The sequence below is a fragment of the Nicotiana tabacum genome, chromosome 17, assembly GCF_000715075.1.
Source record: "Nicotiana tabacum cultivar K326 chromosome 17, ASM71507v2, whole genome shotgun sequence".
NCBI lineage: Eukaryota > Viridiplantae > Streptophyta > Magnoliopsida > Solanales > Solanaceae > Nicotiana > Nicotiana tabacum.
The window spans coordinates 24,437,103-24,454,521 of NC_134096.1; the positions used below are offsets into that span (position 1 = coordinate 24,437,103).

The 17,419-nt window shown below is 37.4% G+C and overlaps 1 protein-coding gene across 1 annotated transcript; it reads right to left on the bottom strand.

Annotated features, from left to right (window-relative positions):
- Positions 1-8,068: 8,068 nt before the first annotated feature.
- LOC142171735 (uncharacterized) lies at positions 8,069-17,075 on the bottom strand. The gene is made up of 7 exons (XM_075235428.1): positions 16,855-17,075; positions 14,719-14,811; positions 13,711-13,927; positions 13,311-13,601; positions 12,442-12,980; positions 11,986-12,304; positions 8,069-8,098 (listed from the first exon to the last, which is right to left on the bottom strand). The coding sequence occupies exons 1-7, from the start codon at positions 17,073-17,075 to the stop codon at positions 8,069-8,071; spliced, it is 1,710 nt and encodes a 569-aa protein (XP_075091529.1).
- Between the last annotated feature and the right edge of the window lie 344 nt (positions 17,076-17,419).

Consider the following 17,419-nt stretch of genomic DNA (forward strand, 5'->3'; position numbering starts at 1 on the left):
GCATATTAATAGCCTACGGTCTATTTTGATTAAAACCACACATAGTGCCCGTATACACGATCGTCACATTATGTACAACCACTTAACACACCATAGAAATTAACAATTGGGGCTAGCACCTAAGGGGTATTTCTCCCACATAAGGATAGGCAAAATACTTACCTTAAACAAGCTATATCAGTCCATTAATAATTCCTTCCCGTGTAAATCAATTTCTGGACGGCTCAGATCTAGCCGAAATAACTTAATATCATAAATAAAAGCTGAAGAAAATAATTACGAACAATAAAGATCTATATTTAACTAAAATAAAAAAGTCAACTCAAAAAGTCAACCTGAGTATGCACCTTGAAAACCGATAAAACTCACAAATTTCGAACACCCATTCTGATTCGAGTCCAACCATACCAAAACCATCCATTTCTGACATTAAATCGGCCTTCAAATCCTCAATTTCTTTAATTTAAATCACTAATCAAACACTAAAATCGAGGTTGAAATCATAAAGTAATAACAAATTTGAGTCAAAAACACTTATCCCAATCCAAATCGTGAAACTCTCCTCCAAAATAACCCAAAACCAAACTCTCTAACTCAAAGTATGATAAATGAAATAAAACCCTCCTCCAAGCTATATTCTGCCTAGGTTTTTCACTTCTGCAGCCCAATAATTGGATTTGCGACACTGTATCTGCGAAAAAATAAGCGTAGATGCGGACTAACTTAAGTCCCACAATCCCGCTTTTGTGTTCAAATAGCAGCACATGCTGCGCTACTCCTGCGGTCCGAGGATCGCTTCTGCAATGCACTTCTGCACACACATGCCCGCATTTGCGGAACTCCCTGAGCATGACCAACCACCACTTCTGCGGACTCGCACCTGCGGACCAAGTGTCGCAGGTGCGATAGCACTAGAACTAATCAGGCTTTAGCAATGCAACCAAGTCTCAAAACAAGCCGAAACCATTCCAGAACACACCCGAGGCCTCTAGGACCCAGTCCAAATATACCAACAAGTCCTAAAATATAACACGGATCTACTCGAGGCCTCAGATCACACATAACAACATCAAGCCTAATGAACTATTCCATGTTTTCAAATTCAAAACTTAAGCCAAACAAGCCTAAATAACTCCGAATGACCTCAAATTTTGTATGCAAGTCTCAAATGACACAACAGACCTATACCGACTCCTGGAATCACAATCCGAACCCGATATCAATAAAAACATGATTATTACTTATGTTATTGTATCCACTTGCTATTGTTACTTCTCTTGCTATTACTATGCTTATAAACTGCACATGTACATTATATGGGTATCTTTGACTTAAAATATTGTCACTACTTTACCTATACTAATTGAGTATATGGAGTCAGTTATACTCGTACTATACTTATGCACCTTGCAAGCATATATTTGGAGCTGAGCAACTATGGAGTTCGACGACGTGCATCGAAGATCCAGTCATCTATTATCATTTAGTTAATGGTAGTATAGCATTTGAAATTTCTATTTTTGTAACTTTCAAATATATAATATCTTTCTTCGTGCCAACGTTATTCCGAATCATAGTAGGTCACGACTTGCACTTCTAGATCTTGGGGTAGTTGTATTTAATTGTATTCTTATTTTTGTGTTAATTGATGATTTATTCTAGTTGGCTTACCTATCTGGTTGTGTTAGGTGGCATCACGACTTGGTTGGATTTTAGGTCGTGATACAATCATAATATGATGCATGTTTCTCGTCCTAACTTGCATGGATACACCTGTCGTGCCATGTTGCTTATCCTCATGTGCATGGAAGCACCTGTCATGTAATATTACTTTTCTTCACCTGCACGGAAGCACCCATCGTGCAAATATTCTTCTAAAATCTTATGGAAACACCCATCTTGCTAATATTATATAAAATGGCATAAATACACCATCATGCTAATATCTCTCATCCTAACCAGCATAGAAGCACCCGTCGTGCAATATCACTCATTCTCACAGCACGAAAACACCCGTCGTGCTAATATCACTCATCCTCACATATATATATCAATACCAAGTAAAGTGGGATGCATAAATAAAATCAAGAAGGATGAGTAGGCATAATACAGTCCCTAAGAGATAATCATCACCTTTTGTATCAATAGGCAAACCAACATTTCAAAGCTATACTCGAATATTACAACAAGTCTTTATTAAGATTTCTTATATGGAAAAGGAGGCCTTAGTAACACAATGACAACATGTTTATATATGCATGCTTGATATAAGGAATAACTACTTATCAAGTCAAGTATGTCAAAAATCTCAAGAATAGCCTTTCAAGTTCTTTTAAGAAGTTGTACGCGTAAACATGATTTAGCATTGGTTAGTTATAATCATATAGTCATAACAGCAAATGATACATAAGTCAATAATGCACAAAGTTCAACAAGGCATGAATAACATGAAATCTATAATTTGCCCCGAGCATGTATAACTATGCACACGCATATATGCTCGTCACCACACATATACATCACCTCCGTATGTAGTAAAAAATACATGTTAGGAAAATTCCCTCAAACCAACCTCACTTAAAACATTGGTTCAACACCTAAATACTGCTCTCCTTTGAAATTGTCCTCAAAATAATCAAAACCTAGTCAAATACGGTCTAATAAAGTCAAATAAAGCTAAAAGAAGCATCCCCAATTAATAAAGGTTCAATATTTGATGAAATCTCTAAAGTCAACAAAAAGTCAGCCCACCAAATCTTGTTTATCCATCCTTTTCCAAGTCCAAATATGTAACTATTATGGAATCAGACTACAAATCAAGGTCCAAATCATCAAAGTAGCTCTCTTAAGTTTAACCCCAAAAATTCATTTTGGAAATCCTAAGTTTAAGGTTAAAAATCTATGGGGAATCATGGAAATGAATTAAAACTAAGTTGAATTTACTAACCTTTGAAGCTGGGGTAAAAATCTCTCGAAAAGTCGGCTCAATCTGAGGTCTGGGCCTAAACAATTGTGGAAAATGGTTAAATCCCAATTTTCTGCTGTATTTATACCTGGACTTTACGTTCTCTTCGCGTTCACGGAGCACCTATTGCATTCGCGTTGACTAAAGGCCTAATGCACCGCATTCGCATCACCAACTTCACGTTTATAAAGGCCGGTCCCCCATATGCCTTTGCATTCACGTTCATCCAAACGTGTTTGCAATGAAGAAACCTCCCATGCCCAAAGTGCTCTCCATGAACGTGAGACTAGTTCGCAAAGCAGTGCTGCATAGCAACATATCGACAACAACAAAAAGACTAAAAATGATCCGAAATCACCCTGGAACTCACCCAAGCCCTCAAGTCCTTGTCCAATTATCCTAACAAGTATATATACCCTACACGAACTTGCTCGAAGGCTCAAAACATCAAAAACAATATTAAAACAAGAAATCGAGCGTAAAACCAAGAATTTAAAAAGTTCTAAAGTTTAAATTTCCAACTTTCGACTATAATTGCCGAAATGACCTCAGGTAATCTAAGACCCAAATCGAACATATGTACAAGTCCAAAATTATTATACGAAGCTAACAGAACCATTAAAACACTAATCCGGGGTCGTTTACACAAAAGTCAAACCTCGATCAACTCTTTCAACTTAAGGTTTCAAAAATGGAAATTTTCCTTCCACAAACCTACCAAACCTCTTGGAAATCAAAACCGACCAAGCGCATAAGTCATAAAACATCAATTGAACCTACTTGAAGTTTCAGATCGCTAAATAGAGCGCTAGAACTCAAAATGACTACTAGCGCCGTTACACCGGTGATTTGAAATGGGGTAGAAAATGGTATTACACCCCATTCCACAATGTTTTTGAGACCTAGACCATGGATAGAGGCAATATTTGAGAGGAGGTTTACCCCAACTTCAAAGGGAAGTACTTCTAACTTCGTTTTGATTCATTTCCATGATTTCCTATAGGTTTTCACCCTTAAACTTAGGATTTTAAAGGGTAGAAAATAGGGTTTTGGGTAAAAGCTTAAGAAACTTAATTTTGGAGATTTAGACCTCAATTTGAGGTCGAATCTTGAAACAAAATACATATTTGGACTCGGGGAAGAATGGTAAACGAGATTTGATATCGATTTCAAATTTCAACAATGTGGGCCCGAGTTGACATTTCTAAATTAGGTAAAGATCCTACATTTTTAATAAGGGTTCTTAAGGATTGTTTTAAATTATTTAAGTATTATTTGACTAGATTCTAGTTGTTTGGACATGGTTTCTAAAGGAAAATGGTATTTGAATGTTGAAGCGGTTTTGTGAGAGAAGTAAGTGTCTTGCATATTTTTAGTTTGAGGAAATTCTTTTAATAAGAGTTGTTTGCTACATGCGGGGGAACATATATGCGTGGTGACGAGCGTATATGCATGTACCATGGTTATTCATGTACAAAAATAGGTTTAATGACCACTTTATGCCTATTAATGTTATGTTTCTGTTCCACCCGAGTGTTCCATGTGTATTTTCTCCTCTCAAAGTAGCGTTTCCCCCTCCAAAATAGGTTTAGGCTTCTTTTTATACGAGTTGGGGTGTGTAGGGCCGTCAAAACTTTGTCCCGAACAGTATAGGAGCAAAAGCCTTCACCCAGTACCCAAGGTAGCGCATCACACTAGCTCCGGCGCCAGAAGATTTTTGAGCCTGTAAGTTATGCCCCAGGTAGTGCAGTGCACTGGCCTGGGTGCTGCACTTTGCCTTTTTCTTCTTTTATTCTCTTTTTGCTTCAACTCTTGTAATTTTGTCCCACATTTCTTGCGGATGACTCCTACACATAAAAATACCACGAATTAGAATAAATCATTACATTACACATACGAACTCCAATGCATATAAATATACATACTTGAAGCCGATTATTAACACCCTACACTTAGACTCTTACTCGCCCTTGAGCGTAAACTACACTCCAACAACGTACATATCAACTATGGAAGAGCAGTTCACTTTTTTCAATTATATACTCTACCCTTGACTATGGTCGATACCGACAATTAACCATGAACATGCGAAATTCACATTCTTTCCGTTTTAAATATGTCCAAGTATAAACAATTCAATTCAACCAATTCAAACAACCTACCCATAACCGCCCTACCTCCAGAGCTGACTCATTACCATAAGAACCCTCAACTCGCGCACTCACCCAACATGAGAAGCTAACAACATTAAAAATCCGTCATGAGATCATGTGCCCTCACCAACAAGAGAGTGGATATAGAAATAGTCACACATTCAAATATCACTTTGAACATTAATTAAGGACATCACACGGTTGTAGAAAATTCGCTCACTCTTACAAAGAAATTCATATGCATCCCGTGGTCGTACCATAAGCTTGCCCGTAGTGTACATCTCTACTAATCTAAGCTAGCCAAGTTTAGGATCAATTAGGACTTTATGGGTTGTAATGTAGGCTAAGGGACGGGTAGGATACATTTAGGAATAGTGACTAACCCTCCTAAGCACTTTAATACACTACACTCAAGAGTCGAGCACATATTCTTCTCAACCAATTCACTCACCACAAACAACACACAACATAGCCCTTTTTTCAATTAAACACTTCTACGTCCCCACTAGCACATATTAAGTAGATTAGGAGGTGTTTTTTTTTTCTTTTTGAATATTTTCATTATTTGTATATTTTTTTCTTGCCTTTTTATTTTCTTCTCTCTTTTTTCTTTTATTTTCTTACACACACTCCTTACATTAAGGTTCATCGGCTAGTGGTCTTTTTATAACTTAGTGCACCCTGTGGGCTCTTCCATGGTTTCACTCGAAAGATCCTTCCCAACATCTTACCTTACTTCTTTTAGTGACTAAGTGACTTCGGAGATAAATGTTCAATAAGCTTAAGTTAAGAACAAAATTAGGGGTACGTCTTGTACTGTGGGTACCAAGAAAAAGGTCTATAGGCTCAAATAGATAGCAACGGAAAACTTTTATTTGCAAGTTACAAGCACATATAGGATCAAGCAAAGAACTTCCTACGTCATTTCCTAGATTAGCACAACTTAATGATTTTGCTTCGATTAACACACAGGGAAAGTTCTAGACTACACAATATAGCATCAAATATCACAAATCCTCACACACACACATTGCACATGACTCAATCAAGACGGTTATATTCAACTCTCAAATCAAGCAAGCACATATAGTTGAGAATTTTAAGAAATAATGCACTAGGTGACATACAAGTCAAACAACTGAGAACATGCGTCACGGAGTAGGCTATTTATTTTACTTAGGCATCACAATTCAAATGAAATATAATAGGATGTCATAGTGCATTCCATAGCCTAATATGCCAGCACCAAACATGTCAACAAGTATCTAAGAGCAACTTAGTTTTCTTCCTATCCTACTTCTAAAAAGATAAAACCAACTACACATTTGGAAAAGAATCGACGCCCAAAGAAAAATCACGGGATACTACCTAAATATTATACAAAAAAAAGAAAATATTTTTGGTGTTTTTAGTCGGACCTTAATTCCTCAAGAAAGCTGTCCAAGAGATCCATCTTCGGGAAGTCCGAGCTTTTTCTGATTTTTCTATATTTTCGTTTTTCCCAATAATTGTCTACTAATACTCTAAACTAGACTACTACTAACAACGAGTTATAAAAAAACTAATGATAAAGAAAAAGTTCTATACAATTACATTCAGAAAGTAGTTCCCCCACCCCACACATATGTTATGTATAGTCCTCGATGCATATAAGAATTCAAAACAAAAGTAAGGTGGAGAGAAAAACTCCCTACTACTCAGACCCATTCGTCTCATACTCTGAACCTTCATCCTCAGAATGCCCAGCCGAAGCTTCGGGCTCATCATCATCTACTCCAAGGGGTACTAAAGCCATTGGCGCTGTGATATCAGCATCTATATCAGCCTCATCATTCGATCCCTTGTTGGTATTTTCATCCTCCGATGGGTGAATGGGACTTCCAGGGACAGTCCCTAATATTTTCTTTGAAGAGCTAGACATAACATTATGCAGCTGTATCCGCTCCTCATCGGTCACTCCCATCCAGCTCATTATCAAGTTCAGTGAACCATAAATGTATATGTTGAAATTTTCTTCCCGCTCAGTCCTAGCAGCCGGGCTCAGCTTGGCAGTAGTATCCGAAAAAGAAGTAATATCCATCAGACCCTTCGGAGCCTCCACCATATCATCATAACTAGGGTACTCAGGCACTCCACGAGATATCATATACTGTGTGAGCAAGTTACCATAAAAATACCTCTTTATCTTCCTCCCAAATCAAGTACGGGCCATCTCCCCAACATAATCTCACTAACATAATCTCACTAACATTGATCGGTCTCATAGTCACCAAAAAGAAGATCAAGCACTCCCTAGCTCGAGTGCACCCTGTGTTGTGCTCCACTAGCATCAGTCTAGCTTGCACGAAGTTCTGCCATACCTTGACAGTTCTGTCGAAGTCAATTTGGAGATGCTCATTGTGGGTATAATTCCTTGTCCTTGTCCACTTAGCTTTCAGATCTACGCCACATAGAGTTTGACGAATATCTTTGTAGCTCGGGCTTCTCACAAACCTTTGCAACCTCCTTGGATTTGGACAGTCAACCCCCAAGAATTTGTATAATGACTCCCTGTCCAATGGCACTTCCTTCCCCCTAACCCAGGATATGAACCTTTGCTCATTCCAATTTGCATACAACTCCTTTACCATGCTCAAGTTTGCATGTCCTATGCACTTAATGAATTTGTCCATCTTCATACTTCTTAATCGGGCTAGCACATCGGAGAAATTCCTCTCCAAAGTGGTCACATTGATCCCCATCTTAGGTACATACTCTCCATATGGCTCGAAATTATGATACCACTGGACAACATCCTCACGAATCAAATCCAATTGGGGTCGTGGTACCGAAAATGCCCTTCTTGCCCCTTTAACAACTTTCTTCCCTTGGCTTTCCGAGATGACCCCTCGCCTTGTTTGCACTATTTATGAGGGGGAGCAGTAGTAGAGGACTTCCCCGCTCCTTTTTCTTAACTAGCACTGTCACGAGCCATTGCAACCTACAAAACCATCAACTTGAGTGTTAGAATGAGTCAAGGAATCCGCCTAAGGTTTAAGTGAAAGTCAAAGATGACCCCACACTTAGAACCGAAATCTCTATACAATATACTCACAATAGTCGTTCACAAAGTGCCCTTGTGGTGCATGTACTCAACTGTTCCTCATGCCACTCAATTATATTCCAAGTGTTATTCCATACAAAACAAGTAGTCGACCATGACAATTCGACTTAGCCTTAGTGCAAGCAAGCAACACTTGATCCCTAATTACTACAACTAATACACTAAACGAACTAAGACTAACAAAAGGATACAACATACATGATAACATGCTCAAGGTGTGGGTAGTATGGTGATGACATGGTGAACATTGAATACAAGATTTGGGGTATGTAAAACCACTCCCAACACCCCACACTTAGCCCAAAATCACATACAAACACACCCTACTACTCAAACTTCACTGGTACACTAGATAGTCATTCAAGCATTTTATCGAGCATGTGGTGGGCATCAGTTGTGTGTCACTTAATGCAACAATGTTGGATGATGATTACCCCTCCCAAATTTTGAAAGAAGTAAAGGGAATTGTAGTTTACTACTCCATATAACACATTCACAACCAATTTCACAACTTAACTTCTCACATTAGTACCACCTAAGGCTGGCAAGTGGGCCGGTCCAGGCCCGGGACCGTGGGCCACACAGGCCAGGACTGTTTGGTCTGGTCTCGTGGGCCGGTCCTATGATTTGGGCCCGCCAGACCCGCCAGGGCCGGGACCGGCCCGGTCCCTTAGCGGGCCCAACGACTATTTTTTTTAATTTTTTTTTTCAATAAAGAAAAATAGCCGTTGGGCTCATTCCATAGGGGGGAGGAAGACTAACAAAGATATTTTCATGATTTTTAATGCTATAATAAAAATATTACGCATTGATTTGAATATCTCTTTACAATATTTTTGTATTTTTATATATCTTAAGCTATACATATAGTATAATATAGTATAATATAGTATAGTATATATATATAAGCTTATATTTATACTATACTATAGTCTATACTATATATACATCTCATAAGATATATAAGCTATATTCGATATACATATATATATATATATAAGCCTATATATATACTATCGAATACGGCTTATATACTATAGTATAGTATAGTATATATATACTATATATACAACTTAAGATATATAAAATATATTCGATATACTATATATACATCTTAAGATATACTATATATACTATACTATATACATCTTAAGATATACTATATATACTATACTATATACATCTTAAGATATACTATATATACTATACTATATATACATCTTAAGATATACTATATATACTATACTATATTATATATACATCTTAAGATATACTATATATACATAGTATACTAGATATATATATAGTAGATATACATGTATATATAGTATATCTTAAGATGTATATATAGTATATAAATCGAATATAGCTTATATATAGTAAGATGTATATATATTATAGTATAGTATAGTATACATATAAGCTTATATTTATACTATACTATAGTCTATATAGCTTATATATCTTAAGTTGTATATATAGTATATACTATACTATACTATAATATATATACATCTTACTATATACATATATTATATATATCTTAAGATGTATACTATCGAATATGACTTATATACTATGTATATATAGTATAGTGTGTGTAGTGTGTGTATATATAAGATGTATATATAGTATAGTATAGTGTGTGTGTATATATATATATTTTAAGATGTATATATAGTATATAAATCGAATATAGCTTATATATCTTAAGATGTATATATAGTATAGTATAGTATATATATAAGCTTATATATATATATGTATATCGAGTATATATATATATATATATATATATCGAATATATCGAATATAGCTTATATATATATCTTAAGTTATATATATAGTATATACTATACTATACTATAATATATATACATCTTACTATATATATTATATATATCTTAAGATGTATACTATCGAATATGACTTATATACTATGTATATATAGTATAGTGTGTGTATATGTAAGATGTATATATAGTATAGTGTGTGTGTATATATATATATATCTTAAGATGTATATATAGTATATCTTAAGATGTATACTATCGAATATGACTTATATACTATGTATATATAGTATAGTGTGTATATATGTATATATATATATATATATATATATATATATATATATATATATATATCTTAAGATGTATATATAGTATATAAATATATATATATATAAGCTTATATATATATGTATATATAGTATAGTATATCGAATATACTATGTATATATAGTATAGTGTGTATATAACTATATAACTATATATATATATATATATACTATATATATACTATAATATATATATATATATATATAGTTTATAAGTCATATTCGATAGTATATATCTTAAGATATACTATATATACATCTTACTATATATATATATATATAGCTTATATATCTTAAGATGTATATATATCTTAAGATCTACTATACTATACTATATATATATAGTATATCTTAAGATGTATATATAGTATATTTTAAGATGTATACTATGTATATATATAATATAGTATATATATATTTTAAGATGTATATATAGTATATAAATCGAATATAGCTTATATATCTTTATTACTATTTTTTTCTCTAACTTCTATAAAAAAAAATTAAAAATACAAAATTTCTGTTGGGCCCGTTTGGGCCCGAGACCGGCCCACTAAACCCGGGACCATTAGTTTGTGGTCCCGGTCCCGAGCCAGTTCCAGCAATAAGCCCGCGAAGCCCAGAACCGTTTAGGATCGGACCGCATAGGACCGGCCCACTTAGGACCGGGCCCGCGAAGCCCACTTAGGACCGGGACCGACCCACTTGCCACCCCTAGTACCACCCACCATAGCAACATAAGTTCTCAAAAGAAAACTTGGGAAATTAGGGATGAGGAACCTAAAGGAACTAAGAAAAAAGAAAGAGAGAGGGAGTGAGAAACATAACTGTGAGTTGGAGATGAATGCAAGGGAGAATACTAGAAAATTGAAAGAGAGAGAGAGAGAGAAAATGTGTGGGGAGAGAGAGGGGAGTGAGAGACATGGGTGAGAGAGGGGGGACTTGGGTATTAGAGCTAATTTGTTTTAATATGGATTGGGGTGGAAATGGGTAGTGGAGACGGGTTAGAAGGTGAGTAAAAATGGGTAATTGGGTCGGGTTCAACGGGTAATGGGTTAATTAAAGCGTAACAAAAAAAAAAAAAAAGGAATTACCTATCCCCCAGCTTAGCGCGTCGCACTAGCTATGGCACTGGAGGGGGAAATCGTTTCTATAATTTGTGCGCCAGACATCGCACCGCGCTGGATTAGGCCCTTGTTTTTGATTTTCTTTAAAAACTAAAATCTTCGATCCCCTCGAGCACTTTGTACATCCATTATACACATCCCACACCATTCCTAGCTATGATTTCTATGACTACAGAGAAAACAAAAAGCTTAGTCTACTCTAACTAAAAAGAAAAAACATAAGCTACGAAAGTAATAAACATTAGGTTGCCTCCCAACAAGCGCCTGATTTAACGTCGCGACATGACGTAGGGCCTCGCTTACTCATTAGCGAGTATTATTTTAGACTTCTAGTGATCAATGACACCTCCCCAATAGTGCTTGACTCTTTGCCCATTCACCAAAAATTATCTTTCACCATTTAAAGCGCGTAGCTCGATTGGACCATATTGAGTGACTTTCACCACCTCAAATGGATCTGACCACCTCAATTTTAACTTCCCAAGAAATAGCTTGAGCATGGAATGGAACAATAGTACCTTTTGGCCCGGTTCAAAGTGGTGTGACATGATACACCTGTTATGCCATCTTTTGGTTTTCTCCTTGTAAAGCTTAGAATTTTCATAGGAGTGCAGCTTGAATTCATCTAACTCATTCAACCGCAAGAGCCTCTTCTTGCCCGCAACTTCCAAGTACATATTCAACTTCTTGACTGTCCAGTACGCCTTATGTTCAAGTTTAACGGGCAAGTGACCTGCCTTCCCATACACAATATTGTATGGAGATGCCCCAATTGGTATTTTGTATGCAGTTCTATATGCCCACAGGGAATCATCTAGCTTTGCATCCCAATCTTTCCTATTCACACTCACTGTTTTCTATAGTATCTACTTTATTTCTCTGTTGGACACTTCAGCTTGTCCACTTGTTTGAGGATGTTATGCAGTGCCAACTCTGTGGTGGACCGCATATTGTCTAGAAGGTTATTCAACAACCGTTTGCAGAAATGTGTTCCTTCATCACTAATCAAGGCACGTGGAGTCCAAAACCTGGAGAATATGTTCTTCTTCACAAAAGTGGCCACCACCTTGGCATCATTGGTTGGAAATGCAATAGCCTCCACCCATTTTAACACATAGTCCATCGCTAGCAAAATATACTTACTTCCTTTAGATAATGGCAATGGTCCCATGAAGTCTATGTCCCACACATAAAAAATCTCTACTTCAAGGATATTATTCAAAGGCATATCATGCCTCCTCGTGGTTGTTCTTGGTCTCTGACACTGGTCATACTTCTTAACAAATGCATGGGCATCCTTGAACAATGTTGGCCAATAGAACCTCGACTGTAATACCTTTGCAGTTGTTCTATCGCCTCCATGATGGCCCCCATAAGGCGAGGCATGACAGTCATACAACACTAATTTCACCTCATTTTTAAGAATGTACCTCCTCATCAACTGATTAGCACATTGTCTGTACAAGAATGACTCATCCCAGTAGTAAAATTTCACGTCGTGCAAAACCTCTTCCTAGCCTCAGATTGGATTTCAGGAGGAAGAATTCCACTCACAATATAATTCATATAGTCCACGTACCATGGGTAGGGTCATTGGTGATGGCAAGAAATTTCTCATCTGGAAATGTCTCTTTAATTTGTCCTCCTTCCTCCACGTGCTCATGATTTTCCATCCACGATAGGTGGTCAGCCATATGGTTTTTGTTCCCTTCTGATCTCATATTTCTACATCAAATTCCTGCAACAACAAAACCCAGCGCATCATTCTAGCCTTGGACTCTTTTTTCGAAAATAGATACTTGATTTTTGCATGATCGGTGTGGACTATAACTTTTATTCTCACCAAGTAAGCTCGAAATTTCTCAAAGGCCCATACAACTTCCAACAACTCTTTCTCAGTGGTGGTGTAATTCAGTTGTGCATCATCAAGAGTCTTACTCGCGTAGTATATGGAGTAAAACATCTTATCCTTCCTCTGGCCTAGCACTGCCCCAATAGCATGGTCACTTGCATTGCACATGAGTTCAAATGGCAAGGACCAATCCGGTGCCTTAATGATGGGGGCAGCCACCAACTTCTCCTTTAGCTCCTCCAACGCCTTTAGGCAAGCTTCATCAAATTTGAAAGTCACACCCTTTTCGAGAAACCTCCACAATGGAGTAAATTTTTTAGAAAAACTTTAATAAAGTGTCTATAAAAACTTGTGTGTCCTAAGAAACTCCAAACACCCTTTTTGCTACTACCTCCACCTTTGCTTTATCAACTTCAATGTCGTTCTTTGATATTCTATGACCCAAAATGATGCCCTGTTGCACCATAAGATGGCACTTTTTCCTATTTAGCACCAAAGTTGTTTCTTCACAACATGCCAACACCTTGCCCAGATTCTTCAAACAATCATCATAAGAAGACCCAAAGACTGAAAAGTCATCCATGAAGACTTCTACAAATTGTTTCCATCTTATTAGTAAAAATGACCATCATACACCTTTGGAAAGTGGTCGGTGTATTACAAAGACCAAATGGCATTCTCTTGAAAGATAAAGTACCATAAGGGCACGTGAAAGTCATTTTCTCCTGATCCTCTAGGCATATGACAATCTAGTTGTATCCTGAACAACCATCAAGGAAGCAATAATACTCATGCACAACCAACATGTCCAACATTTGGTCAATGAATAGATGTGGGAAAATTCCTTGTGGGTTGCTTTGTTGAGCCTTCTATAGTCAATGCAAATTCTCCGCCCCATCACGGTGCGAGTAGGAATTAGCTCATTTTTCTCGTTCTCTACAACATTCATCCCCCTTTTTAGCCATGCACTGGGCTTACCTAGTTGCTGTCAGAAATAGGAAAGATGATGCCTGCATCAAGCCACTTAATTACTTTCTTCTTTACGACCTCCTTCATAATAGGATTCAATCTCCTGTTGTTTAATACTGCGGCGGTATGCATCTTCCAAAATAATTTTTTGCATGCAGAATGACGGGCTGATTCCTTTGATATTAACAATTGTCCATCCAATAGCCCTTTTGTACTCACGAAGTACTCTCAACAACTTTTCTTCTTGAAAATTGGTTAAGATGGATGAAATAATCATTAGAAAAATTTCAGAACTTCCAAGTAGGCATAGTGCAGGTGCGCTAGAAGAGGCTTGAGCTCTAGATTTAGAGCTTCTTCAATAGACGATTTAGGAGGGGTCAGAGTAACAGGTCTATCCAACTCCTAAAATCTCGCAAGCCCATGTACATACTTGCAAAACATGTTAAGGACTTTCTCAATTTCTTCCACCATCTCATCTACACCTTTTTTTTCATCCCCTATCAAAGCTCGTTCAAGGAAGTCTCTGGGGATCATATAAGGTACCAATGAAGTCACATTACTTTCCACCACAGAAATCATGGATAACTCTTCATAGTGGGCTAACAATTTAAGTGCTTTATAAATGTTGAATGCCTCCACTCGATCACCCACTCTCATTGTCGTATTGCCTTTCACATACATCAATAATAGCTCGATCCGTGGCTAAGAATGGACGCCCCAAAATAAATGGGACTTCCTGATCAGTATCATAATCCAAGATAATGAAATCAACAAGAATAAGAAAGAACCTACTTGGACTAATACATCTTCAATCACCCCTTCTAGATTAGCAAGGTAGCGATCAGCTAACTGTAAAATCACCGTAGTTGGGCGTGGGTCACCCAACCCCAACTGCTTGAAAACAGATAGCAACATCAAATTTATGCTCGCTCCAAGATCACACAAAGCTTTCCCTACTGCGTGCTTACCAATCGAGATTTGGATAGTGAAACTACCTGGATCCTTCAATTTCTAAGGTAGCTTTCTTTGAATTCTTGAGCTACATTCTTCAGTGAGCGCCACAGTCTCGAACACGTCCAATCTCCTCTTATTTGCCACTATGTCTTTGATATATTTTTCATATTTTGGCACTTCCTGCAAGATGTCGACCAATAGAATATTAATTTGAACCTACTTCCAAATATCAAGAAACTTCTTATAAGCAACATTATCCTTTTCTTTCTGCAATCTTTGAGGGAATAGAGGTGGTGGCCTCGCAACTATTGGTTGGGGTTGCTTTTCCATCGCCTCTTCAACTGGCTTCTCTAACTGCTTTTCTTTTTATGATTCCTCTTCAATGGTGACATGTTTTTCATTAAAAGTCACTTGCTTTCTCTTTTTTTGATGGGACTTCTTCTAACTGTCTCCCATTCCTCAGTGAAACCATATTAATAGATGCCTTAGGCTTAGCCTTAGTGTCGCTAGGAAGATCTCCAACTTGTAGAGTATTTTGGGCACTGGCAAGGTGCCCTATTTGTTATTTCAAATTCTGAATAGCTGCTAAGTGGGCTGTTGCTTAGGCCTGCTAGTCAGCCATCAATTTCTTTAGCATTTCCTCAATGTGAGTTGTTGAGTTTGTGGGTTGTTCAACCTGTAGTGGTCTATATTGCTGTCGAGGAGCTTGTGGCCTATACTTATTCTGAGCACCTTGGTTTCCACCCCAAGAAAGGTTTGGGTGGTTCCTCCAGTTAGAATTGTAAGTGTTCACATACTGATTTGTCTGGCCCCGATTTGCATTACCCATAAAACATACTGACTCTAGATTTGCTGGGCAAAAAACGCTCGTATGACACTCTCCACATACTTCACAAAATAACTGAACCTGCTGCACTAGATGAGCTTGTTGCTTATTAATAACCAAGGTCATCTTATTGACTTAGCTAGCCAATGTGGCAACCTGCGCTGATAATGCAGAAACAACGTCTAACTCGAGGACCCCTGCGGATATTTGAATTGTGTGTCTGACTATCTTTCTTTGCCAGTCAAGTTTTAATTTGGCGAATTTGTTCAATAATACATAAATTTCATCAGAACGTTTCTACAACACTTGACCTCCTGCTGCTGCGTTCACCATAATATTTGTCTGTGGATGTAGCCCTTCTATGAAGGTATGAGCCAACACTTCATTTGATTGGTTATGATGAGGACAATCTCTGAGCAGCCCCGTGAAACTCTCCCAAGATGAATATAAGACTTGCCTGACTTATGTTTAAAGGCGACTATCTCACTTCAAATCTTTGTAGTTTTGCCTGAAGGGAAGAATCGTTCCAAAATGTTTCTAACTAGATCATTCCATGATGTGATAGAATTAGCTGTTTAGGCCTTCAACCATCTTTTTGCTTTGCCCAACAAAGATAACAGGTACAGTGTGAGCCTTACATAGTCTAGAGTGACTCCGTAAGTGATATAAGTATCACTAATCTCCAAGATGTTCAGAATGTATTGCTTTGGATCCTCGTGTCGAAGGCCCATATACTGCTCGTTTGCATATAGCAACTGGATCATGCTCTATTTTAGCTCAAAGTACCCAGTGATTCTGGGCTTCACAATACTAGAGGTGACATTAGCAATGCTAGGCATCGCCACCTCTTGAACTGCCATATGTTGCTCGTCTTCCATATTCACAGGTAGTTGAACAAGTGCCTGAAGATTATTTGTGTCCCTTGCTTCTCTCAATCTCCTATGAAATGTTCTCTCAGGTTCGAGATCAAAGCCTTGAAGTCTATCTTGGCTCCTCACCCTTGGCATTCAATTGAAGTTCCTGAGAGCAGAGAAACTAATAAGAAACATTAGACTTGACAAAATAAACAACAAAGGTAAAAGCTAGTAAAGTAGTCAATATTCAAGTCCCCGGAAACGACGCCAAAAACTTGTTGCTCCCGAGTGTTCTGTGTGTGTTTTATCCTCTCAAACCAGTCACCCAGTGCCTAGGGTAGCGCGTTGCACTAGCCCTAGTGCCAGAAGATTTTTGAGCATGTAAGTTGCACGCCAGGCACAAGGTGTGCTGGCCTGGGGGCTATACTTTGCCTTTTTCTTCTTTTGTTCTCTTTTTTCTTCAACTCTTGCACTTTTGTCTCACATTGTTTCAGGGT

Bases quoted from the DNA above. Each gene is read 5' to 3' on its own strand.
- LOC142171735 (XM_075235428.1), bottom strand. From the start codon at position 17,075: ATGCCAAGGGTGAGGAGCCAAGATAGACTTCAAGGCTTTGATCTCGAA. The intron at 13,928-14,718 runs GTATGTACATGG...TTTACTAATAAG, and splicing joins GTCCTTAACATGTTTTGCAA to ATGGAAACAATTTGTAGAAG. The intron at 12,305-12,441 runs GTTGTTGAATAA...GAGTGTGAATAG, and splicing joins GGAACACATTTCTGCAAACG to GAAAGATTGGGATGCAAAGC.